Here is a 26,936-nt window from a genome sequence, read left to right on the forward strand (position 1 = left end):
TCAGTGGGAATGTCACTCTCTCTAGGAGCCTCCCATGAATCTCAGCCTGTATAAGGTCTCCCTGTCATATGTCTCCTCAGTGCACCTGTACTTCTCCATGTGGTCCTTTCCCCATCTGTCCTCATTCTGTGTAACTCTTTAGTCTCCATCTTCCTTGGCCATCTGTGGGCTTCACGAGGGCAGGAACCATGTCTATCTTGTTCATCACTGTGTCCCCCACCACCTTGCCCTATGTCAGGCATATAATAGACCTTCAGTAAATATATGTAGAATGAATGAATGAGGTACTCAGGAAACACTTTTTGAATTGAATTTCTTTGAATTTCTGATGGCCTGGTCACTGGCCGCATGCATGCTACTACAAACCGACTTGGTCCAATCAGAACCTTTGCTCCAGGTAGGAAGCGCTGCATCCCCACCTAAAGGAATGATATCAGGGACTTGGACCAAGTAAGTGGGGTAGGCTTCTGACTGCTCACACAGACCTGCCAGAACATGATCTTCAGTAGAAAGTACCCTGCAAGACCCCTTTGAACAAACCAAAGCTCCAAATGGGGCTGTTGACAGCTTTTCCTCTTTCTTCTTGCTTTTCTGGTTTCAGATGAGGACAGTGGCCTCGAGGTTTCACAGTGTACGTGACTGGGGCTCTGGGTGTTGGGCCTGGGTTCCCTTTGGGCCTTCCCTCCAGCTGGGCCGTCCCGCTGGGAAATGCCGGGTCCTGCGCATTGCCGTTACTCAGCTCTCTCCAGGCTTCTCCAGCCCTGGCTGGTTACCGCTCCAAGCATAGTGAGAGACTCAGAGAGGCGCCAGCTTGTGTTCTGATGATCAAGGCCAGAGTTCACATTATTGTTGTTTTCTGAGATACAACAGGAACTAAGGAAGGCCTAGCCACATCTGTGGTAGGGACTGTACACCCTTTGTTTTGAAAAGAGAAATACTGAAGCCTTCTTTTTTTTCTTCTTTATTTTCAAAATCTTTTCCTTTTCAACTGAGCTTAGTCTTTTAAAAAAACCAGATGTGTACACAGTATCAGGGGATTCATAGTTTCCTTAGCAAAACTATTTGGCTGGGAGCCAGCTCAGTCCCACCTCTGATCAGCTACAGAGCTCCCGGAGGAGGGCCACTGGCGGCTCTGATGTAATCTGCTTTGCACGTGGAGGCCAGGTCAGCTTGGCAAAGGGCAGTGCAGCTTGTTCTGTGAACAATTGTATTGTGTCCAGCTCAGACCAAGTGGGTGAAATGAGCCAGAAGTAAAGCTGCATTCTCACAGAATGCTCTGAGAAATGGTCTCCCTGCTGGCCTGTGAGCCACTTAGAGAGCAGTTCCTGGACACAGCCCTGGTAGCTCTGGTTTGAAAACTGGCCAGTGGCCAGTCCATCAGCCGCTGGGGCTGCTTTCCGTGAGATGAACTGATTGGCGTCTCTTCCTGGCAGACTTTCACGTGTGACAGCAAAGCTGCTCATCAGACTCCAGATAAAGGCGAGCAGGTCCCTTACCTTTCTGAGCCTGTTTCCTTTATCTGTGAATGAGAATGATAATAGTACTCACTGTGCACAGTTGTTACGAAAATGAAATGAAATGATATAGGTAGAGCTCTTAGCGCCGTGTCTGTATGTAGTAGGCATCCAAACATTTTTTCGGGAAGAAAGGGAAGATTAGTTGATTGGAAGGAGGTTGCGAGGGAATCTGAGGCTCCCTGTGGCCAAACCAAAAATCCAGCAGCCAAGTGTTCTGGTCGGCCTCTGAGGACGTGCCTGCTTCTCCATGGGACCTGAGTCCCTTCGGATTTGTTTATAGAGTGGCTGAGATGGAAGAGCTTGGCCAGGTTCCCTAAGGGTCAGTTATGGGCCAGGCTTGTGTCTTGGCCCCAGGGAGTTCACCATAAAGCCAGAAGTTCTCAGTCTTTTTCCGATCACGGGTTCTTTTGGGAATCTGACAATATCACATATGAACCTGCCCTCAGATAAATACATAGATATATACATTTCCATTTAATCTGAGTGGGTTTGCTGCCTCCCCTGCCCACTGCCCCCCAAAGTCTGTACATGAACACTTTAGAGGTCTGTGGACAGCAGGCTGAGGAGCTGTGGTCGCATGGAATCAAACAGACCTGAGTTTGCACCTTAGCTCTACAACTTGTTGCCTGTATGATCTTGGGTTGTCTTTCAGCCTCTGACCTTCCTTATTTATAAAATAGGAAGAATCGTTTCAAGTGATATTTGAAGATTAAATGAGAATCATGGATGTAAAGGGTTTAGCTCAGCACTTGACATATAGTAAACAAGTAATATTAGCCTTAAAAAGGGTGCTTTGTAGTGGGAGCTACAAGCTGAAAGGAAGGTTAGCCTTGGGCCTAAGTGCTGGCGGTGGGGTTGAGATTGTGTCCTGAAGATGAAGAATTAGGAAGAGACAGAGAGGGAATTCGGATGACTTGGTTCCAGTCCAGGCTCTGCTGCTAACCTGTTCTGAGGCCTTAGGCAAGTCCAAGTCTAGGTCTCAGGACCCTTATGTATTAGCAGAGATTGGACCAGGCAAAGGTTCCCAACACTTTGCCCTGGAGGACTGCTTTAACGTTTCTCATGGACTCATATATATATATATATATATATATATATATATATAGACACACACACACACACACACACACACACACACACACACACACACACACACACACACACACACACACACGTAGTTCTTAATGACTGAAACCCCAGCTCAAACTCGCCTTACTGGCTTATGTAACAATGTCCAGGGAGAGACTAGACTTCATGTATTGCTTGGATGGCGCTGCTCTCTCCACCTGGAGGTCCCTGGAGACGTTCAGGGAGGTGGTTTCTCTGTGCTGGCTCCCCTCAGGCGGCCCCCTCCTCTGTGGTTCCAAGATGGCTGCCAACAGCTCATTGTGAGGGCAACCCCTGCAGAAAAGACCTTCCTCTTCTTCAGTAGCTCCATTTGATGTCCTGGAACAGAGACTCTGGGGTTGATGGCCCTGGCTTGAGCCCCATCCTGCGCTTCGTGATCTCATCACCCTGACCAGGAAACAGGAGGCTCTGGCTGGCCAGGTCTCAGAAACAGGCCTTCCCGTGGAGGTAGGGTAGGGGGCCAAGGCCGCAGGGACTGAGATGGGAGGACTGGCAGTTCCTCAGGGAAAGTTGGTGCTCGGACAGGAAGAGGCTGAGGGATGGCCAGAACCGCCCACAGACCCTCTTCCCTCCTGCACTCTTCCATCCAGCTCTCAGCTTTCTCCCCTGATCAATCTGCTGATACCCCATGCATGCGTCATTAGCCTAGTCACCGAATGTTCCTGATTCCTCTTGGCTTTAATCGAGACTATTTAAAAAACAGTTATTGAGCACTTAGGCTCAACTTACTGAGTTAGATACTGTGCTAAGCATTTAACCTGCATCATCTAATTCTGTTTTCACAAAACCCACTGAGGCCGATATTTTAAACCCATTTTATGGATGAGGAAGCTGAGGTTCTGGAAAGTGAAGTAACTTGCTCAAAGCCACATAGCTGGTGAGTTTCCTTACTTAGGGCCCCCCGCATTTTTCTGAACATGACTCCAGTAGAATCCCCTGTTCTTCCAGACTTCATTTATCACAGGGCTGGGAGGCAGTGTTAGCATTTTCCCTTCCAAATACTACCTCCAAACAATTATTCTTTCCTCATTGTATAAACCCTCCTTCATTTGAGGCTCATTACTTCTGGTTATATTCATTTATTTATTTAATAGACATTGACTGCACATGGTACCGGGCTCTGTGCTAGGTTCAGGGGGTCAGCAGTAAACTGGATGTAGCCCTTGCCATCATTAGCTCATAGTCTGGTGGGGGAGACAGACGTGATGGAGGGGATTACAATCCAGGGGAATCAGTGCTAGGGTGGGAAAACCAGAGGAGAGGTGTGGGCAGTAGGAAGGGAGGCCAGGAGACTGGATTGGAGTCTGTCCCATTAATCTAGGTGAACGACAGAGATGTAGAGTGGCCGGGCTCAAGAGAATATTAAGAGACCGAATGATAGCACTGGGTGATTGATTGGATTTGGAGGGAGATGACAGGGAGGCGCAAAGGAGGCCCCGCTTTGGTCCTTGGCAGCGGCACTCTTTGAGGTGTTGAGTGCAGAGGAGGAGGAGCAGTTGTGAGAGGGGAGATGACGGAGAGGAGAGAGGTCTGGGCGTGTGAGCTCAACCATGCAGCAGGTAATTGGGTATTTGCGTCTGGGAGTCAGGGGATAGATCCAGCTTGAAGATGCAGATATTGCAGTCACCTGCATTCGAAGCCGCAGGAGTAGATGAGATTGCCCAGGGAGCAACAGAGGCCCACGTGAGAGCCTTAGGGCTTATGGGAAGGGCAGAGGAGAAGGGGCTGAGAAAGAGCAGCCTGGGCACGAGAAGAACACCCAGAAAGGCTGGTGTCTTGGAAATCAGTGTCTCAAGGATAACGGGATGCTACAGAATGGGTCATTTAAAAGGACTAAAAAAAGAGTCTTTTATGTTTAGCAGCACGGCGGTGCTAGGCTCAGCAGGAGCTGTTCTGCGGGGGTGTGAAATGGAAGCTGGGCTGTAGCAGCTTGAGCGGCAGATGTGAGGAAATGGAGAGAGCAGGTGTAGGCGATGCTTGAACAGTGGCTCTAAGGAGAAAGATGAGAAGAAGGGGGTAGCTGGAGGGGTTGAAGATGTTCAGGGAGGTGTTAATATTCCTCTTTTCTTTTCAGCAGAAAGAGCCTTGGGGGTGTACATATTTTGAATGGAAAGAGCCAGTACACCGGGAAAAATTAAAGATGAGGAGAGAGAGGGAATACATAATGAAGTGAAGTCCCAGCGAAGGTGGGAGAGGCCGAGGCCTGGGACCTCTTCATCGTAAAAGGCGAGTCTGCAGAAAGGAAAGATACAGACACAGGTCTGCTTGCAGGTGTGGTGCAAGAAGGTTCACAGCTCCTCTTTCCTCGGTGAAATAGGAGGTGAAGGCGGGGAAGCAGGAGGAAAGCTTGAGGGGTTTGGGGGGAGCTTGAAAAAACCACTCCAGGGGAAAGAGAAGGTTGACTATGGAAATATAGGAAGACTTGTGGGCAGAGCCGCTGGAAATAGAGGTTGTGGCTTTTAAAGTAGCCCCAGGGCATGAGGGTCGCTGGTTCTCTCTAGTTGCACTTTGCAGCCTAAAGAGAGGGGCACAGGAAGGCAAGTGGTTGGATCCATCCATGATGAGCAAAGCAGATTTTTTGAAGGACCATGGGGCAAGGGACCTAAAAGTACTGGCTAAGAAGGGGCTGAAGTGACAAATGATAGGGGATCCATCTGCTCAAGAGGAAAAGGGCCACCAAGGACTCCAAGGCGTGGTGAGAGGGAAGGATGGGCACAGCAGTGGGGTGGGGGTCAAGGAGCAGGTGAGGATTAGAAGGTTAAAGGTTGTGGCCCGAGACTGGAACTTCAGGTTTCTGATGCAGCGCAGTCCTGGGTAATTTGGAGAAGGAGGTGACTGGAGTGATAAGTGTGTAACAGTTGCTGAAATGACCATGGTCGTTCACAGTGATGTTGATGTTACCCAAGGAATAAGGCAGGGTTTGCTATGGAGAGGAAGGCAGTGGTCCAGATTCTGATCTGCTTGCTATCTCTAAAGTTTTACCTTTCCAGAATGTAAAAAAAAAAAAAAAAAAAAAAAAGGGACTCATATATATGTAGCCTTTTCTGACTGTCTTTTCACTTAGCCATATGCATTTAAGATTCATCCATGTCTTCATATGGCTTGATGGCTTTTTTATGAGTACTGCTCATTGTATGGATTTACTAGTCTATCCATTCACCTTCTGAAGGACTTACAGTTTTTGATGATTATGAGTAAAACTGCTATAAACATATGCATGCTGGGTTTTTTTTGGTGTGGACATAAGACTTCAAATAAACTGGGTAAATATCTAGGAGTACAGTTGCTGGATCACGTCTGTACCATTTTGCATTCCCACCAGCAAAGAGTGAAAGTTTGTGTTGCTTCAGGAAGAAATAAAATTGTCTTTATTCACAGATGACATGATGGTCTATACAGAAAATCTCAAAGAAATCTGTTTTTAAAGCTCCTGGAACTAATAAGGGAGTATAGCAAGGTTGCAGGGCACAAGATCAATATATGAAAGCTTCCCTATATACCAGCAATGAAGAATTGGAACTTGAAATTTTTTAAAAAAACACCATTTACAGTAGCACACACATACTCGAGAAATACTTAGGTATAAATCTAACAAAGTATGTACAGGTTCTGTATGTGGAAAACTATAAAACACTGATGAAAGAAATCAAAGTAGATTGAAACAGAGAGGTATTCCATCTTCATGTATTAGAAGACTCATTATTAAGATGTCAGTTCTTCCCAGCTTGTTCTATAGATTCAATTCAATCCTAATTGAAATCCCAGCAAGCTGTTTTATAAATATCAGCAAACTGATTCTAAAGTTTATATGGAAAAGGCTAAAGATGTAGGATAACCAGCACAATACTGAAAAAGAATGAAGTTGGAGGACTCACTCTACCTGATTTCAAGACTGATTGTAAAGCTATAATAATCAAGACAGCTTGGTATTGGCAAAAGAATAGACGCCCAGGATTATGAAACAGAACAGAGAGCCCAGAAATAGACCCAGACAAATATAGTCAACTGACCTTTGACAAATGCATGAGGGCATTCAGTGGAGAAAGAGTAATTTCTTCAACAAATGGTGCTGGAACAATTGGAACTGTTTTTGTGTACGTGAAAAAATGAACCTAGGCACAAGAGTTTAGGCCTTTCATAAAAATTAACTCAAAATTGATCACAGACCTAAATGTAAAAGACAAAACTATAAAACTTTTAAAAGAAAACGCAGAAGAAAACCCTACATGACCTTTGGTGATGAGTTACTAGATATAACACCAAAGCACAATCCATGAAAGAAAAAATTGGTAAGTTGGACTTCATTAAAATTAAAATCTTCTATTCTGCAAAAGACATTTTTAAGAGAATTAAAAGACAAAGCACAGACTGGGAAAAATATTTGCAAAACACATATCTGATAAAAGACTTGAATCCAAAGTATATTCTTAATACTTAACAATAAGAAAACAACCCAGTTAGGGACTTCCCTGGCGGTCCAGTGGTTATGACTTTGCCTTCCAATGCAAGGGGTACAGATTTGATCCTTGGTCTGGGAGCTAAGATCCCACATGCCTTGTGGCCAGAAAAAACAAAACATAAAACAGAAGCAATATTGTAACAAATTCAATAAAGACCTTAAAAATGGTCCACATCAAAAAAAAAAAAAATCTTGAAAAAAGAAAACAACCCAATTAAAAAACAGGCCAGGGACTTCCCTAGTGGTGCAGTGGTTAAGAATCCACCTGCCAATGCAGGGGACATGGGTTCGATCCCTGGTCCAGGAAGATCCCACATGCTACGGAGCAACTAAGCCCATGCACCACAACTACTGAGCCTGTGCTCTAGAGTCTACGAGCCACAACTACTGAGCCCGAACGCTGCAACTACTGAGCCGACACGCTGCAACTACTGAAGCCCGCGCACCTAGAGCCTGTGCTCTGCAACAAAAGAAGCCACCCCAATGAGAAGCCCATGCACTGCAATGAAGAGTAGCCCCGCTTGCCGCAACTAGAGAAAGCCCGCGCACAGCAACAAAGACCCAACACAGCCAAAAAAAAAAAAAAAAACAGGCCAAATATCTGAGTAAGTACTTTACCAAAAAGATGTAACCAAGGGCAAGGGCAAATAAACGTGAAAAGATGCTCAGCATTATCTGCCATCAGGGAAATGCAAACACTATGCACCTATTAGAATGGCTAAAAAACAAACAAAAAAACAACCCAAAACAAACAAACAAAAAACCTCACGAAACCTGACAATACCAATTGTTGGCAAGTAATTGGAGCAACACAAACTCTCCTTTGTTGCTGGTGGGAATGAAAAATGGTGCGATCCAGCAATTGAACTCCTCAATATTTATCCAGTTTATTTGAAATCTTACATCTACACACATACACATATTCACACACACACACAGATACACAAATAGCACACAAATATTTATAGCAGCTTTATTTATAATAGTCAAATACTGAAAGTAACTAGGATGTCCTTCAATAGGTGAAAGGATAGGCAAACTGGTAAATTCATACAATGGAATAGTCTTCATTGGAAAAAAAAAAAAGAATAAGCCATCAAGCCATGTAAAGACATGGATGAATCTTAAATACATATTGCTAAGTGAAAGAAACCAGTCTGCAAAGGCAACATAAGTGTGATTACCTCCCCCATTTTTTTTTGACGTTCTGGAAAATGCTGAAAAAAATTCTGGAAAGCTAAAATTATAGAGATGGTAAACAAATGAGTGGCTGCCAGAGGTGTGAGAAGGGGAGAGCTTTGAGTAGGTAAAGAACAGGGGATTTTTCAGGGTGGTGAAACTATTCCATATGATACTATAATGTTGGATACATGCCACCGTGCATTTGTGAAAACCCTTAGAACTTTACAGCACTAAGAGTAAACCTCTTAGTGCTAACTATGCAAATTTTAATCATTGTGGAGATTAAGGGGTCCTAGGATGGAATGTAGAACATAACAAGTGAACCTAACTGGATTGTAAATGTATGAAACAACCTCCCTGAGAAGGGTGAGGGGAAAAGGTGCTGGCCTAAGTAACTTTGGAAATGAGGGAGCCTGAAAGACTAAAGACAAAAGGAACTGTATGTAAGCACTGTACTCTGATCAAGTTGTTTCCCAAGGGCGGATGGGTAACAATTCTGGAGCCATTATGCATGAACGCTGGAATTGAACAATTAAGGAAATGGGTGGCAGATGATGGGACCCAGGTTTCTCTCACCTGTTGGAGTAGAAAGTTGTAGACAAGCAAGAGGAGGCTAGAGTGATCCATATGGTAATGGATTGGAGGTGGAGACATTAGTAGGAAGTCATATTTAGCTTAATATGGATACAGATGGTTACATATAGAAATATTTATAGGTATGTATATATACAAGAGTTAGGGTACACACACACACACACACACACACACACATACACACACACACACACACACACACACTTCCTTGCTCTGCATCTGAGAGGACCTAGAAACAGTGATACCTAAGTAGCACGAGCACACGTAGCTCCCAGATCTTGGTTTCTAATACCATTATCTAATAAAAGGAACCAGGGGGCACTTCCCTGCTGGTCCAATGGGTAAGACTCTGTGTCCCAATGCAGGGGCCTGGGTTCGATCCCTGGTTGGATGCCTGGTCGGGGAACTAGATCCCACATGCATGCCACAGCTAAGAAGTCCGCATGCTGCAACGAAGATCCCGCATGCTGCAACTAAGACCCAGCTGGCGCAGCCAAAATAAATAAGTAAATAAATAAATAAAATATTTTTAAAAAAAGGAACCAAGGCTCCTTGGAGAAATGGCTGGTTTCGGAGTGGGACAAGAAATGTACAGGATGAGGCGGTAGCATCTTGTAGTTCCAGAAAGTAAGGAGGTGCTCATACAAACCAACCAAACAATGCTGGGGGCATGTCGAAGCCAGCTCTCAGTGGCCAAAGCTGGAACAATTTGAGTAAGAAAATAAATAACATAGTATTGGATCAAAACCCCAAAGTATCCATGAGTCCATTCTGATGTAAACAAATGATGGAATAAATAAATGGGGGAGACTAGACAAACCTCCTATGCAGAAGAATTCCAAATAATCTATGTAGATATTTTGCCCTCAAGAAGGTGGAGCACAACTGCCTCCTTCCTTCCATAGCGACTTCCTTCCAAAGTTTGAGGTGATAGTATTATTTATGCAACCAGTTCCCTATTGATGGGCATATTCTTTTGCTTTATAAACAGCGCTTCAGTGAACCCTTGTATGTATATCCTCTACATTTCTGTATTTTTGTAAGATAAATATTCCAGGGAGAATATAACTTTTAACAGCTTGAAAGATATATTCAAGTGGTTCTTCAAAATGGTCCTGTGAATTTATACCCCTGCAAACAGTGTATGAGTATCAGTTTCTCCACACTCTTGGCACACTGTATGACTCACAAAGGGGTAATGTATTCTCTTTAATATAAACCCCTTTTAGTAATCAAGAGTCAGAGGACAGGTGTCCCAATAGAAAGGTGGATGAAGGACCTGAACACGTACTTCACAGGCAAATAATACAAATGGCCTATAAATATTTGCAACAAAAAACTTAAAAAATGTGCAAAAATATGTTAACTGAGGAGTCATGAAAGAAATGTAAAATAGAAACAGTGAGACATTAGTTTGTCCACTAAGTTAGTAAAGAAAAAAAGAGCTGTAGTAACTGGTATTAGCCTGCTCCAATTTTTATGGATCAACAAATAAAACTTTTGGAAGCCAAGTTTTTAAATATATACTTTTGAAAAAAGGTACACATACTTTTATTCACTCTACCTTACAGGAATTTATCCTCAGACCTTAATTAAAAATGTATAAAGATATATGTATAAATATGTTCACCACAGCATTGTCTATCACAACAAAATAATTCGAAATAAGCTACCCAACAGTAGGAGGTTCCTTGATGAGGAGACATCCCTGAGATGAAATGCTTGGCAGCTGCTAAAAATATGTTGATATTCTTACATATTTATAAAAATTCTTGTGATAGTATGATTAATATATACCAATTTAATTGAAAAAGAGAAACATGTTCTATGACTAGACAGACATATGTTCTGAGACATGACAAACATATGTTCCAAGAAGGACACATACCACAGTGTTTATCAGGGGTCTGTATGTGAGAACGAGCTTGCAAATGACTTCTGTCTCTTGTGCTTATCTCTATCCCTTTGTTTTCTACATTAAGCTTCTCTTAAATTTTGTAGTTAAAAAACAATTAAAACAGTTTAAAACCATGCTGATTCTCCCTTTGTAATGTCTCTCTCCTCTGCCCCTTTCCTCCATCTCCTTCAACACTGCCCTCGCTCAGGCCTCCCGTCTCTCACTTAGACCATCGCCTCAGCTTCTTGATGGGTGTCCCTGCTCCTGTAGAAGGGTCTAGCCTGTCACTCCTGTGCTCAGAAGCCTCTGGAACTCTCCTTGCGCAGCATAGTGTCCCCTTGTTTCTCCAGACCCCCTTCCCTTCTAAGTTCAGCCTCCCTCCTGCCCCAACCCCACGGGGCACCTGCAACACCAGTCCTGTCCACCCGCTCAGCTCTCCCTGGTCTCCTCACCTGTTGAGGGTCTACCCATCTTTCAAGGCCCACCTCCTCTAGGAAGCCTTCTTTTCTCATTATCTCCCCCATACTCCAGTTCACTTGGTTTGAACTTGTTTGATGGCCATGATCACCAGCTGCCTTTTAATACAGTGATTTCTGGACTGACAGGTCTGGACTCGCAGTGCCTGGAGCACACAGTAAGGGCTTCGTGAAAGTCTGCTGAAGTGAACTGATCCAGAGTTGCCTCTGAACACCACCTGAGTCAACTCTGCCACGTTCCGTAATTATGCTTTAAATAGGTGTGATTTTTTTTGACACATAAGAATCTATTAAATTATACATATAAACTATCACACTTGAGATTTATGTGGCATAAAAGTGTGCATGTATTAAAATATAAGGTTTATGGGCATATCACCTAGAAAAAATCTTGCTATATGGAAAATCTTTCTTCCATAACTGGCTAGTAACATTTGAGTCTGAACTTAATTTTAGGCAATTCCTTGGAAAAAATGATTCTATGGAAACCCAGGCACGTCCTGGAGGCAACCACAGATAATTACACAGAGAAAACTTTTCTATAATATTCCTGCTTAATATAAGAAGCCAAATTTTGATTCTTGGTGATTTAATTTTTTCTTGTTTTCTCATTGAAAAGTGACAGTATTTCAGTAAAGGGAAGACATTTGGTTGCAGCAGTAAACATGCTTTGATAACTCTGGACTATCCTTAACTCTTTTAGTCTTTGTAAAATTTAGAGGTTTTAGATGCTTAGCCTTCCTTTTCATTCCATGTCTCCCCCATTCTCTGCCCATCTCTCCTCCTTTCTTTGCGGTGCTGTCATTGCACTCTTGGGCATCCGTGTTTCACATAGAGCTGTTGTTATAGTCATGAAACATAAACAGGAAAGCAAACCACTGCCCAGTGTTTCTCAGCATGAAGCTCCTCTTGTTTCATTGAGGCATCGTGTGAGTCAACTAGACACTGATGGATGACTTTCTTGTTCCCACCAAAGGACTCAGGGGCTCGAGGATGGTCAAGTGTGAGTGATATTCTGAACGAAAAGTACCAGTATATCCTTTTGGCATATGCTGTCTCCAGAAAAACATGCCCTTTTACCTGCATTGCTTTACAGAACTTTAAGAGATGTTTTTGTATCACTTAAATTATTGGGCAAACCTCTCCTAGAAAATGAAATTTGTTGTAATTGTGCAAATATAGGTGAGTCCTTCTTGTCTTGGGTCTGGCTGGAGATGTGGATCTCATAGGTGGTACTGCCAGCATGCATATCCCTTTGTCTGGCCATTTCTCCATCCGTCCATCCATCCATCCATCCATCTCCCCATAACTGGGATCCTTCTGAGCAGAAATCCTGTCTGATACATCTCAAAATTTCCTGAAGCACCTTTAGGGAGACCCATATGTCGATGGAGGCCCACTAAGTCCCCTGGCTAATGATGGGAGTACTTATTTCTCACAGCACCACTATGCATATTGGAGAGCTGGTGCTGACGGCATGGGACCCACTTGTAGGGTTAGGTGTCATAAAGGAACCCTCAACCTCCTGCAACCCTAGGGTTTGCTCTGTCAGTCTCCCAACCTCTTAGAAATCCCATAGAAGTAGTGGGCGGGGTAACTTGGTTGGTCCGGCATTTAACAACTTTTCTGGTGTGTGTGTGTGTGTGTGTGTGTGTGTGTGTGTGTGTGTGTGTGTGTGTGTGTGTGTGTGTGTGTGTGTGTGTGTGTGTGTGTGTGTGTCTGTGTGTGTGTCTGTGTGTGTGTCTGTGTTTGACTCTACAGGTCAGTTTTTGGGTTGTACGAGAAATTCTAACAGCACAGACTTTAAAAATAAGGGCAGAAATCCTGAGCCATTTTGTGAAAATAGCCAAGGTAAGCTGTTTTATTATTACTTTTCCCCTTCCTTTCTTTTTTGTCGCAAAAAGGTGTTTCCTTGGTACTTTGGGTGACGATTTGCTCTGGATGAGCCGGGCAGGGTTCAGACACGGGGCTCTGGCCCAGCTTCCCCAGGCAGAGGCAGCTGTGGGACCAGCCTGGCTGCTTGCTGGGCCTCCCAGCCCCTGTGCATGCACAGGCAGGTGCCCTCCGCCCTGTGGTTTTGGCAGCCAACCATTCTTTGTAGCTGGCCTTTCACAGACTCTCCACGAGGCCCCAGTGGCTGCCTCTGGAAGCCATTCATCCTCCTATTCAGATTTAGCCAGTGCCGCGGGTTGATGGCTTTTAGTCAGCATCGGAGGTTGTGACACCATCACATCCTGCACAGTTTATTCGCGGTCAGCAGAGCTCACCCCACCCCATCTTGCACTTGAGGCCCGGGCCCTGCTGCCCCGACCCCACCCCCTGGGTCTGCCCTGGTAGGGTTGGTCCTTGCCGGTTATTGGGCACCAGGCTCACGTCTTTACCCCACTTGCCCCTCCTCTTCCCTCATCTCTGCCAGCCCAGGCTGTGATCCCACGGGCCTTCCTGGACCACTCTCATCTCTTACACAGTCCTGCCAGCCCCTCCCAGCCCACTGCTCCCCACCACGGGGCTCGCCTGACTCAGCGGAGCACCGTCCTGTCTGTTTACTGCTCGCTTTGTGTGTGCACGTTGTCTTCCCACCGAGGTCCTAGGCCAGCTCACCTTCACTGCGGCCCCTTTCTGGCCAGGTGCCATAGCTGCTGCTTTACAGAAATGATTTCATTTGAAGATGACATTATTATTATCCCATTTCCGGAGGAGGAAGGGGAGGCTTAGAGAGGTGGGTGTCCACGCCCAGGCCCCATGGTCAGTCGGAGCGTGTCTCTCTGCCTTCAGGAGAGCTGCTCTGCTGCCCCTCACAGCAAGGTTGTGTTCATCCAGCTCTACATATGTTAGGGGCATGGACACTTTTACGTCCTGTGCATTCTGAAGTGCCTGGAACTGTTGCTGGGCGTAATGATACTTGTTGCTCTCGGTGAGTTCGTGCTGGGCCACAAGAGAAAGTGGGATGAAGTTCCAGCCCATCTGGTGCTTTCAGTTTGGAAGTTTCCAGTCCCTACCCAAGGGATCCAAAACGATTCCTCCTTAAGCTCTGCCATCTTCCGATGGTGGATCATCATGCTGGCGCTGTGCCCTGGGTATGTTCTTGTTCGAGCCTCCTCCTTTCTCTGGGCCTTGGTTTCCCATCTATAAAATGGGAAAGGGGTGGATTAGATAATCTCCCAGAGAACCTTCACCTCTAAAAGAAATTCTGTGACAGGCATAGCCGTTCAGATACAAAGGATGAAATTCAGCTCACTCAGAATCTATTATTACACACAGCAAACGATTAGGGAATATTACGAGATGTATGAAATGCAGTATTAACTTGTGTGGTAAGGGAGAAATCTCCAGGTAGGAACAGAGCCGTGAGGACTAGGCATAAGGGCTTTTCGTGGATTTGTTCATTTTACTAAGCCCTGCTCTGTGCTGTACTAGGTCCTAGGGATATGATGGTAGATACTGCTTCATCCCGGCTCTCAGGGCACACACAGTCCAGGGTGAGAGAGGGGCAAGTGCAAGCAAATACAGTCCAGTGGGCTGAGGAAATGCACAGGCTGCCGTGGGAACATGCAGGTGGGGTGGGGTTGGGGACAAGTCTTCCCGACAAAGAACAAGCAGCCCACGCCACACTGCCCGCTCTCCTGGGTGCCAGGCACTGGTCTAGCAGTTTATGTGCACCATCCCACGCAGCAGAGGTGCTGTGATTACCTTCCTCATTTTAAATATGAAGATGTCGAGGCTCAGAAGGCTTAGGTAACTTGCCACAGAACACACCAGTAGTGGGAACCCGGGTTAGAACCAGGCCTCTTGGTTCCGTGGAGCCTGCCGGCTACACAACTTTCACCGACTCCTGGGAGTGAGAAGTGGGACCCGGGTCCTGTTGGCAGGTTTCCCTCAGCATAAAACCAAGAGCAGAGCAATTACATTTTTCTGCGCTCACCCTCACCTGTGTCTCCTTCTGTTGCCCTCTGTGGTAAGGAACTTGTCTGAGATGGAATTAAATCCAAATGTTCTCACTAATTCGGGGCCTGGTTCAGAGAAGCATGGTCAAGTGGCTGGGAAGCTGGAGCTCCGTGCTCCCAGCTGAGGAGATCGTGCAGATTGATAACATCTTTCCCCAGCCTCCTGCTTCCGGGTGTGAAGGTAATCTCAGTAGACCCATGTTGATGTTGTTGGCACAGCGGAGGTTTCAGTTTACAAAGGCCTGCTGGGACAGTTCAGATTCATCTAAAAAAAGAACAGAAAGGACATTATCAAACCTCATCCCGAGCCATGTTTCTGTCCAGCAGCCAGACTAGTCAGCTTATGGCATTTTGCAAATGTTTTAGATGCAGACTCACCTTTTGACAATCTGAAAGAAAAAGAGCATATGGTTTCTGTGAACTTTCTAGAACTGTATTTTCTACATGAGATATTTTTAAGTGTGATTGAATTTCATAAATATGACAGTATTTGGTAACACTTGAACATGTTTTTGTTCTGTTGTTTATAGCAGCAAAATAATCTATTCCATATCTTTTTTTCTTTTCAGAAACTTCTAGAACTCAACAACCTTCATTCTCTCATGTCTGTGGTGTCAGCATTACAAAGTGCACCCATCTTCAGGCTGACAAAAACCTGGGCTGTAAGTTAATCTTCCTAAGTCTGTTCCTTTGGTTTGGGCCATCCTTTCTTTGGTGAAGTTCTCCATGCCTTAAGCCCCAGAAGCCTTTCTCAGTCTGCCCTTTGCCAACGACGGAGGATGACTGTGGGTTAATGAAGTGTCCCCTGGCCACTCTCTCTCCTTCAGTGACCTCAGCCTCGTTTTGGGACAGGGAACCTGTGAGGAAGCCAGCGTGGCCGGGGACCCTTCTGGACCTGACAACATCATGTATGATGGCGGGGTCAGTGGCATGACTTCTGCCCTCCGCTTCAAACTGCCCCTGGGAAGCCTTGCAGTTGCGCTGGGCTGCTGGCTGTGCAGCTAAGAGTTTCTTTGGAGGAACCTGTGACCCTCATGTAGGGAAAAATAATTTTTTTTTCCTGAAGGCCATGGATAATTTCAGCCCAGAGGTGGAGTCTGACAGTTATATAATTGAGTCTGTAGGAAAGTTTTCTGCTGTAAAAATACTTTAAAAATATCTCAGACCTCTTTATCCTCCTTAGCTTGGCACCGCGCCTGACGGGGGAAGTCATTGCTATTTCCATCACTCATTAGCATTCACCTCCTGGCCCGCCTGGTCTGGGGTCTCTCACAGCCACACAGCCCAAGCCTTTCAAGACCTGTTTATGTCCCACAGAACTGAAGGAAACTGTATGGAGTTGTCAGCTGTGCTTCTGCAACTAACTCACTTCCGAACTTCTTTCTGCCAGTCTGCGGGGCTGGGCTCTGTTTCAGACTTGGCTAGTTCAGGGGCCTTTAAAATACTTAGGGATTATGTTGTAGGTTGTCAGAAGTGAGCCTTGTTTCTTTAAATTGCAATTTTCCATAGATCAAGCCTTAGCAAAGTGGAGTGAGAGGTTTTAGCCTGGAGTCAAAAGACTGGGTCTGCATTCAGGCACCGTCTGTGCAGAGTGATTCTGTGGGACTCGTCTCCTCTTATCTACTTAGGGAGGTTGGCCTGGATCTGTGGTTCTCCGTTAGTGCTTTGTGGAGCCCAGGGGTTCTTTGGAACTGACTTGGGGCCAGCAGGGGCTGGGGGAGAGGACGGAGGGCACCAAGCAGACCTCCAGAGCACGGTTTCTGCCAGAGCAGCTCTGTTTGCATCAGTTTTATGTCCTGAGCTTCTGGGTGAACTTCAGTTGAGCAGTGGCTTTGGAGGTCAAAGCAAGTTTGGAAGCCACTGGTCTCTGTGGTTGCTGCCAGCCCTGTGATTCCCTGAGTCCATCTGAGCCATGACGCTTTTTTCAAAAGTTGCTTGGAGATTCTTTTTCAAATGAATTTTCCATCATTTAGGTGCTGCTATTGTTTCTTGGACTGCTGGGAGCTCTGTGTGGGCCCAGAAGAAGGAATGATGAATCTCACGGTACACAGACCTTACTGTCAGTAACACAGGGACTCTCGGTGACCCCATAAGTGGCACAGTCAGTGAGGGCAGCAGGGAGTCAGCATGAGGCGCCTGCACAGAGATGCCACCCACTCAGGGATGGGCAGGGCCCATCCACGGAGCTTTGGCCAGCGTTCTCCTCAGGATGCTGTGCCTTGCCCAGGATGGTGGGGCAGCATTGGGCCAGAACACCATCCAGGACTGCTCCTTGTGGCTCGGCAGAGTCCTGTGCCAGGGTGGCCGGATCATCACTGCCATTGGTGGGTCTTTGCTGCAATGAAGATAAATCTCCCACAGCTCCTCAGAGAGCCTGGAATGAAATATCCACCCAGGACCCGTTTGAAAGCATGAGCTTCCTCACCTAACTCCCTTCCAGGCTACGTGGGTCAGCTGTTCTTCCTTACAGATTTGCCAGGCGCTGCTCTAAAAGCTTTCCCTGTATTAACTCATTTCCTCTTTTTTTAAAAAAAATAAATTTATTTATTTATTTACTTATTTATTTGGTTGTGCCAGGTCTTAGTCGCGGGGGCGGGCTCCTTAGTTGCAGCTCGCCAGCTCCTTAGTTGTGGCACATGAACTCTTAGTTGCAGCATGCCTGTGGGATCTAGTTCCCTGAGCAGGGATCACATCTGAGCCCCCTGCATTGGGAGCGCAAAGTCTGAACCACTGCGCCACCCGGGAAGTCCCCTCATTTCCTCTTGACAGCTACCCACCGTCAAGAGGAGGCACAGAGAGGTGGGATGACTTATGCAGGGTTCCCCAGCTAAGAGGCAGAGCGGGAATCAAACCGGAGCAGTCTGGCTCCGGAGTCCCTGCGCTTACCCACCACACCCCATGGAGCTCAACAAGGACAGTTCCAGTGATGCCTTGTCAGTCAAAACAAGAGAGCGGGCCCGTTTATTGTTTTGTCTCCTCTATACACAGTGCTCTAACAGGAACTTTAAGGGTGACATCAGCAGACTCTGGGTGCTGCCCAGGCCGTTGAGCCTCTGTTCTGGCTGTGGCTGCTGCTGGCCTGGCTGCTGGCCTCTGAAGCGCACCCTTCTTTTGCCATTAATTTCTGGTAGTGAGCTTAGCCACAGAAATGTTGCCAGAAAAGAACTGTTTTCCCTCTCCCTGCTTGTCCCTTGATCTGGGGAAGGGAAGTCAGAGGAGGGCCCCAGGGAGGGGACACACAGCCAGAGAGCCAGAGAGCTGCAGCCAGGCCTTGAAGGCTGCCTTTTGGCCACTTACTCCTTGGTTAGTCCATGGCTTCCGCTGCTCCGCTGGTCCCCTGGGATTGGCCGCTGACCTTGGCATCTAGCTGGTGGGAGCCAGGGAGAGGACAGGAAGCTGCGGTTACACGTCACCAAAGGACGGGGGACCCAGGGAAACAACAACTGTTCTTTTTGTGAGAAATCTCCCATTGCCTCCTAAGGGCTGAGAGCCAGGACTATTTCCTTGGTTACAGAGGGCCACTTAGCAAGGCAAAAGATGGGGAGATGCAGCATCCTGGGAGATAAGAATGGCAACTGCCAAAGGCTGTGTCAGGGAGAGAGGAGGTGATACACACCGTGTGGATTCAGCATGACATCTCCGAGGTCGTGTGTGGGGAGCTGTTTGTTCTGGGTAAACCCACCATTCAGCCTGTTTCAGACCAGACTCTCCCCTTTCGCCCACCTGTCCTGTTAGTCCAAGGACAGTGATTGGTGCAGAGCAGTTGGGAAATGGTGGGGGCCAAACTCGCCATCTTTCTCCTTCATCCAAATCCCCCCAGCCCAGCAGAATCGACGATGCCACTATATTCCTGACACTCTCTCTACACCTGTTGTGACAGAGCACAGAGGGCATCTACTCTGCAGTTTTGTTTACAGGTCTGCCTCCCTCTTTGATCACCTTCCTTCTTGGTGCAGTCTGATTTTTTCTCCATATCCCAAACGACTGAGTTTACACTGGTCGTTTGAATTGTATATGTTTGTTGTGCCGAATTGTGGCCTTTTGCTACTTCTTTTCCCAGTAATGAGATTAGCCACTGAAACGCTGCCAAAAACTTGCTGCTTCCCCTCCCCCGACTTGTCCCTTGATCTGGGACTGGTGAAATCTCCTGACCCTGCAGAGCAGGGAGGAGCAGGTCCACCAGCCGTAGCAGCCCCAAAGGTCAGAACTTTAATAGTCTTCGTTTTGCAGAGAAGGAAACTGAGGTTCCAGGAGTTGTAGTGACCTGTCTCAGATCATGGAGCTGATGAGTGCCAGAGCCGATGTGATGTAGCTTTGCCTTGATGGACACGTAGTCCATGTTCTTGGCCATTTGCTTGATGACTTGTCTATGATGGAACCTGATGTTGGAATCAGGCTGGGCACAGGGCAGGGAAAAGCAGGCACACACACTGCTTGGGAAGTGGGGCTGGAGAAGTGAGGCTGGCACACAGGCCCCTGGGGACAGTGTATGACCAGCTCCCTGATTGCAGTCACTGGGGTTGCATTGAAACCCTGGATATCTGGGAAACCTGGATGGAAGGGGGTCACAGGTGTGGGGAGAGACCTGCTGCGTGGTTTCACTATGGATGGCCTTCAGTGAGGGCCAGCTGGTCATTAGCTGGTAGGCAGGGCAGCCTGTCGGCCTGTCCATGGCTGGCTGCTGAGTCCCAGCAGCTGGGTGAGCTGGGCCAGGGCAGAGGCTGACCTCGCACATAGGCTCGCCCATAGTAGGCCCATAATAAATGCTGGCTAGATGCACAAACAGGGAGGGAGTCCCCTTCTGCTGGCCTGGAAAAATGCAGATAGGGTCTGATTTATCCCAACACTGGGCCCGCTTTGGAATATTGGCTGCCTCAAAGCCATGAGACCTAGGCAAGAAGTCCTATCGGCCAATTCTGATTTCCTGAGCACAGATACTGTGTGGCTCTTATTCATTCTGCAAATCAAATATTTATTGAACACCTCCTCGCCTGCTCCATGCCAGACCCCGAGGCTATGGTCAAGGCCCTTGTCTTCATGGGCTTTTATGTTATCCAGGGGAGACAGACACGTTTTTGTGGGAGAATAAACATGTGCCTAGTCTGGATGGTGCAAGAAGTGGTCAATAAATGTTTGTTGAATGCATGAAGTCACGAACCAAGGGCTGTCAGATAGGAATAAAAGTGATGCCGGAGACCAAAAGAGGAGGATGCGATAGGGACTGACTGGGTGTTCAGGGAAGGCCTGTCTGAGACCTGAGTGACAAGAGGGAGCCGGCCAGGCCAAGATGAGGGCACAGCCAGTGCAGAGGCCACGGTGGAAGAAACTCCAAGGCCAGTGTGGCTGGAGCGCAGCAGGCCTGGGGGAGATTGTGAGGGTGCTGTGGACGGGTGGCGGGGCCGTCTGGGAAGGGCTCAGCCCAGAGAGGAGTTAGGTTCTATTCTGAGGGCAGTGAAGGGTTTTAAACAGGAGACAGACATGATCTGCTTTAGAGTTGCTTTTGTTTTCTTAATTAGTGTTGCTACTATGTGAATAGCAGATTGGGATTGCAGGGGGGCCGGAGTGGAAATGAGGCCAGGTTAGAGGGTTAGGGCAGAATCCAGGAGTGAGGTGATGCTGGCTAGCATCGGGGAGGTGGCAGTGGACATGGAGAGAAGGAGGCTGAAAGGGGAGGCATTCTGAAGACAGAGGTGGCAGGATTTATGCTGGATAGGATGTCGGAGATGAAGAAAGGAAGAGACTGGAGGACGATCCCTAGGTTTGGGGCCTGAGCAGCTGGCAAGAGGGTGAAAACTTTTCTCTGATCAGGGTGGTCCCAAGAGGAGCCTGACTTATAGAGGAGTGACCTGGGGGGTATGGAATGCCTGACTATGGGCGATTCACTCATTAATTACAGTTGTATGCTATACATCATGTGTACACACATACACACACGCGCGCACACACACACACACACTCACACACACACACACTCACACACACACACACACACACACACACACACTCTGCTTGCTCTGTGCACATTCCTATCATGATTTGCTCTTTCCTACTGAATTCATCCAGAGAGTTTGACTCATCTGCAGCAGCAAAGTGAAAACTGAAGAGCTTGGTAGGGAGGAAGTCACAGCCGGTGGGTCAGGCGGCCTGGTGTGCAGGGTGGTGGCCTGGAAGGGGAACCCTCCTGGGAGCAGGGCTCTCACTTCAGGCATCTGGGGGCACAGGGTCGTTGAGCAAATATCCCAGGAAGGCAGATGTGTGGCGTCACGTATTTTGGATTTTAGTCTTTCATGCGGGAAGTGCCTCTCCTTCCCTGTGTCTGATGTGGGCCCCAGTGGCCCCTCTAATGTTGTTGAGAAAGTGGTGACGGGCATGGGCTGCCTGTCTCAGGTGGGAGGTGAGGTGGGGGAGGGAAGGCAGAGGAAACTGACATTTGCAGCCTCTGATTACTCATCCCCCAGTCATTCCTTGGCAGCCCTGCCTGCACTGTTTCTCAGAATTATGAGTTCTGTGGATATTTGCACCCTCCTGTTCCTTGACTTTGCCACAACTTTTGTCACCCCCTTCTTGAAAACTCTTTGCTTGGCTTATTGCCTTCCCGCTGTTCTGACAGCTGGCTCCTCCCTGACTGCTTTTGTCCCTCTTACCCACTGGCTGTAAGTGTGCTGCAAGGCTCTGACCCAGCTCTCACCTTCCCCAATCCGATTCCTGTCCCATGGGGCTCTCCCCAGCTTGGAGAGCTTCATCCATGTCCTCTGTGCCCCGGTGGTGGCTGCCTCCTTGCTCTCGCCCCAGCTGTCTCTGGAGCCCCAGGCCCACGTTCCTATGCCTGCTCCGCGGAGCCCTCTGCTCCTGTGTTCCTTTGACAGCTCACCCTTGGCGTGTCAGAAATCAAAGTTTGCTTCCAGGAAGTGATCGTGAGTGCCAGGAGACTCTCTGAGCAGACTTTTTGGACTTTGAGGCAATATGGTAGACGGGGTGATGAGGGGGAAAGCCCCTCCCTCCCAACTGCCTGCTTCAAACACACAAACACAGATAAACCAAATTAAAAATCAAGAAGCAAAGCGAACCAGAAGCCAAGAAAGGGAAGTCACCATGTGCTAGAAATAAAGAATGCTCTCAGAGTCAGCACGGCGAGCAGAGTTCAGAGAAGGCGCTGTGTGGAGACCTGTGCAGCTGGCGGGGGGCTGGGGTTCCAATGTCTGCACTTGGGGGGCTGGAATTCAGCTACTCACAGGAATCAGAGAGCCAGCAAGTGTCCCTCGTCAGAAAATCTCTGCTCAGCCTGGGGAAGCCCCAAGGGAAAAAGTTCCTGTGAGAAACTGTCGCCCCAGCCTGTACCTCAGGTAGCTGTTGGGTCTCAGTACACGCGACCTGAATTGGTATGGGGACCACAGGCCAAGAAATGAGGGGCAGTGTCCCTTGCAGATTAAGAGTGTGGACTCCCAGGCTCAGCCTTGGACCTGCCTCTTATGGTAAGGATTAAATGAGTAAATATATGAAAAAATGTTTAGAACCATGCCTGGCACATAGTAAGGGTTAGATAAGTATTGACTGCTGCTGCTGCTGCCGCTGTTGTTGTTGTTATTATTATTATTATTTTCAACTTTTCTTGACTATTTTCAAATGGGCTGGCAGAGGCTGCCATCACTGTAAGCCAGGCCCTCTGATTTATGACCTGGTAACATCATCATCTTCTAGCTGGTTTCCTTGCTTCTGGTCTTACTGTCTTCCTCACACCACCCATGGAGTGATCACCCTACGACATAGCTCTGGTGTTTTCACTTCCCTGATTAAGGACAATTTTTAGCACTCCCCCACCCTTTGCTGGGCTGGGGGTGTGTCTGTACTCACCACTCCTCCAGAACAGGACTCTCTGATGTAACTGTTTTTTTTTTTCTTTAAAAAAAAATTACTCCAGCAATTTTATTTATTTTTTAAAAATTAATTAATTAATTTTTGGCTGCATTGGGTCTTCGTTGCTGTGCGCAGTCTTTCTCTAGTTGTAGCAAATGGGGTCTACTCTTTGTTGCGGTGTGCGGGCTTCTCACTGTGGTGGCTTCTTTTGTTGTGGAGCACTGGCTTCAGTAGCTGTGACACACAGGCTCAGTAGTTGTGGCACACGGGCTTAGTTGCTCCGCGGCGTGTGGGATCTTCCCAGGCCAGGGCCCAAACCTGTGTCCCCTGCATTGGCAGGCAGATTCTTAACCAGTGCGCCACCAGGGAAGTCCTTCCAGCAATTTTATTGTATAATTAGTGAACAAGTTAACATGAAATTGCACTATGAGACTTTTTTCTTTTTCTTTTTTTCTCCCCGCCACCACCCCACCACCCTATCCCCTTTGGTAACCATGAGTATGTTCTCCATGTCCGTGAATCTGTTTCTGTTTTGTAAATAAGTTCATTTGTATCATTTTTTTAGATTCCACATATAAGTGGTATCATATATTTGTCTTTCTCTTTCTGGCTTACTTAGTGTGATAATCTCTAGGTCCATCCATGTTGCTGCAACTGGCATTATTTCATTCTTTTTATGGCTGAGTAGTATTCCATTGTATATATGTACCACATCTTCTTTGTCCATTCATCTGTCGATGGACACTTAGGATGCTTCCCTGTCTTGGCAATTGTAAGTAGTGCTTCTATGAACAGAGTGGGTGCATGTATCTTTTCAAATTAGAGTTTTGTCTGGGTATATGCCCAGGAGTAGGATTGCTGGATCATATGGCAACTCTATTTTTAGTTTTTTAAAGAGGCTCCATACTGTTCTCCAAAGTGGCTGCACCAGTTTACATTCCCACCAACAGTGTAGGAGGTTTTGCTTTTTTTCCACACCCTCTCCAGCATTTATTATTTGTAGACTTTTTTTTTTTTTTTTTTTTTTTTTGTGGTACGTGGTCCTCTCACTGTTGTGGCCTCTCCCGTTGTGGAGCACAGGCTCTGGACACGCAGGCTCAGCGGCCATGGCTCACAGGCCTAGCTGCTCCGCGGCATGTGGGATCTTCCCGGACCGGGACACTAACCCGTGTCCCCTGCATCAGCAGGCGGACTCTCAACCACTGTGCCACCACGGAAGCCCTGTAGACTTTTTAATGATGGCCATTCTGACTGGTGTGAGGTGATACCTCATTGTAGTTTTGGTTTTCATTTCTCTAATAATTAGCGATATTGAGCATCTTTTCATGTGCCCGTTGGCCATCTGTATGTCTTCTTTGGAGAAATGTCTATTTAGGTCTTCTGCCTATTTTTTGATTGGGTTGTTTGTGTTTTTGATATTAAACTGTATGAGCTGTTTGTATATTTTGGAAATTAATCCCTTGTCAGTCAGTTTTATTTTGTTTATGGTTTCCTTTGCTGTGCAAAAGCTATAAGTTTAATTTGGTCCCATTTGTTTATTTTTGTTTTTATTTCCATTACTCTAGGAGATGGAGCTAAAAAAATATTGTGGTGATTTATGTCAAAGAGTGTTCTGTCTCTGTTTTCCTCTAGGAGTTTTATAGTATCTGGTCTTATATTTAGGTCTTTAATCCATTTTGAGTTTATTTTTGTATATGGTGTTAGAGAATGTTCTAATTTCATTCTTTTACATGTAGCTGTCCAGTTTTCCCAGTACCACTTATTTTTTTTTTTTTTGGCGGTACGCGGGCCTCTCACTGTTGTGGCCTCTCCCGTTGCGGAGCACAGGCTCTGGATGCACAGGCCCAGTGGCCGTGGCTCACGGGCCCAGCTGCTCCACGGCATGTGGGATCTTCCCGGACCGGGGCACGAACCCGTGTCCCCTGCATCGGCAGGCGGACTCTCAACCAGTGCGCCACCAGGGAAGCCCCCAGTACCACTTATTGAAGAGACTATCTTTTCTATATTGTATATTCTTGCCTCCTTTGTCATAGATTAATTAATTGCCCATAAATGTGTGGGTTTATTTCTGGGCTTTCTAGCCTGTTCTATATGTCTGTTTTGTGACAGTACCATACTCTTTTGATTACTGTAGCTTTGTAGTATAGTCTGCAGTCAGGGAGTGTGATTCCTCCAACTTTGTTCTTCTTTCTCAAGATTGTTTTGCCTATTTGGGGTCTTTTGTGTTTCCATACAAATTAAAAAACTTTTTTGCTCTAATTCTGTGAAAAATGCCATTGGCAATTTGATAGGGATTGCATTGAATCTGTAGATTGCCTTGGGTTGTATGGTCATTTTAACAATACTGATTCTTCCAATCCAAGAATGCGGTATATCTTTCCATCTGTTTGTATTGTCTTCAGTTTCTTTCATCAGCGTCTTACAGTTTTCAGAGTACAGGTTTTTTTCCTCCTTAGGTAGAATTAGTCCCAGGTATTTTATTCTTTTTGATGCATGATATAACCATTTTGCTGCTGCTCTTTTTAATCCATCATTTTAGCATTCATTACGCTGCCTCTAGTTTTATAATAATGAATATTTTGTCAGTCTATTTTAAACTGTCATTTGAATTTTTAACCCTGGATTTCAGCGATCCCTTAGAGTTAGGGAAGATACCGAGCTTGGATGAGAGAGACGGTTTTTGGTTTGTCTCGATGGGTGTTTTTGAGGAAAACTTACATTTGGGAATGTGGCACTTGATGAAATCCCTCGGGTAGGGAGATTCTTGCAGAGTACAAAGGACATAGTAGAGGCATTTGGGCAATGGCAGCAAATATCAAAAGGTTTCATACCTACTTCACACCTACTTCCTGACACTAGAAAACAAACCATAAACCTTTCAGCTGTGGCCAGTGGAGCATCTGCTGCCACCAGCAACATAGCCACCCAGAACCCCAAGTCACGTGCGGCAGAGATGCAAGAGCTGGCCAGAGGAATTTCCTGTTCAAACACAGCCACAATCAACTCATTCTTTCCCCTTTGATTTGTATTCACTGTTCATGCTTAGCTGCTTGTGATTGGCACCCTGTTGGCAAGTTGAGTTGAAATATTCGGAAAAGTAGAATAAGCAGTCAAATTGGTCATCACATGTCCACAGTATCCAGAATGGCCAAGTCAAAAACATACTTTGCCAGGCCAAGGTGGCCATGTGGGAAGACACGGAGTTAGCATCTCCCCACAACTAGGGCACCTGCCGGCCGCTGGTGGGGGACTCTGACGCCCAAGGAGATGGGAGGAAGCCCAAAGTGAACTGGTAGGATGTAGGGGGACTGAGGGGGCAGGAGAAGTGGAGGCCAGATAGGATCGGCGCCCCTGAGGCTGGGGAGATCAGGAGAGGCAGGCAGGAGGGGCCCTCTGGGAGAGGAGTGGAGGGCGTTTGCCCCACCCACTCGAGCTCAGGAAGCCTGCTGGGCTCCCAGGTGAGGTCCCCTGCCCTCTGAGACCAGGGGTGGGGGGCACGCCTGGGCTCCTTCTGTTCCTTGAGCCTAAGCTCCACCCCCACAGCCCCCAGGGCCTTTTCCAGCCCTGTGGGTCCTGAGCATTGCCCCTGCCCACCACACAAACCTCACCCTTGCTTAAGCCCCGCCCTCCACAGTCAAGGCCTCCCCCCTTTTTTTCTTTCTCTTTTCTCTCCTCCTCTTTTTTACTATTGTGGTACTGATGTACCTTCTGGTTGTTGATTCATCTATATTTTAATTTTTCTATTTTTCCTAACATATATGTTAGTTTCCTAGTCTAATTTTATTTTTTACTTTGTTACTGCTGTGATTTTTGCCACCCCAGGTGGCTTGTGGGATCTTGATTCACAAACCTGGGGCTGGGCCAAAACTCCTGCGGTGGGAGCTC

General features: G+C 46.8%; 1 protein-coding gene across 8 annotated transcripts in view; it reads left to right on the forward strand.

Annotated features, from left to right (window-relative positions):
- The window catches only part of RALGPS1 (Ral GEF with PH domain and SH3 binding motif 1), a 284,151-nt gene that overhangs the window by 99,194 nt on the left and 158,021 nt on the right, over positions 1-26,936 (forward strand). For all 8 annotated transcript variants that reach the window (XM_079926919.1, XM_079926916.1, XM_079926918.1 and 5 more), the window contains 2 exons: positions 13,015-13,104; positions 15,767-15,859. In XM_079926919.1, the coding sequence (XP_079783045.1) occupies positions 13,015-13,104; positions 15,767-15,859 (183 nt within the window). The remainder of the gene's footprint in view (positions 1-13,014; positions 13,105-15,766; positions 15,860-26,936) is intronic.

This window comes from Stenella coeruleoalba, assembly GCF_951394435.1.
Source record: "Stenella coeruleoalba genome assembly, chromosome: 7".
In the NCBI taxonomy this organism is placed as follows: Eukaryota; Metazoa; Chordata; class Mammalia; order Artiodactyla; family Delphinidae; genus Stenella; species Stenella coeruleoalba.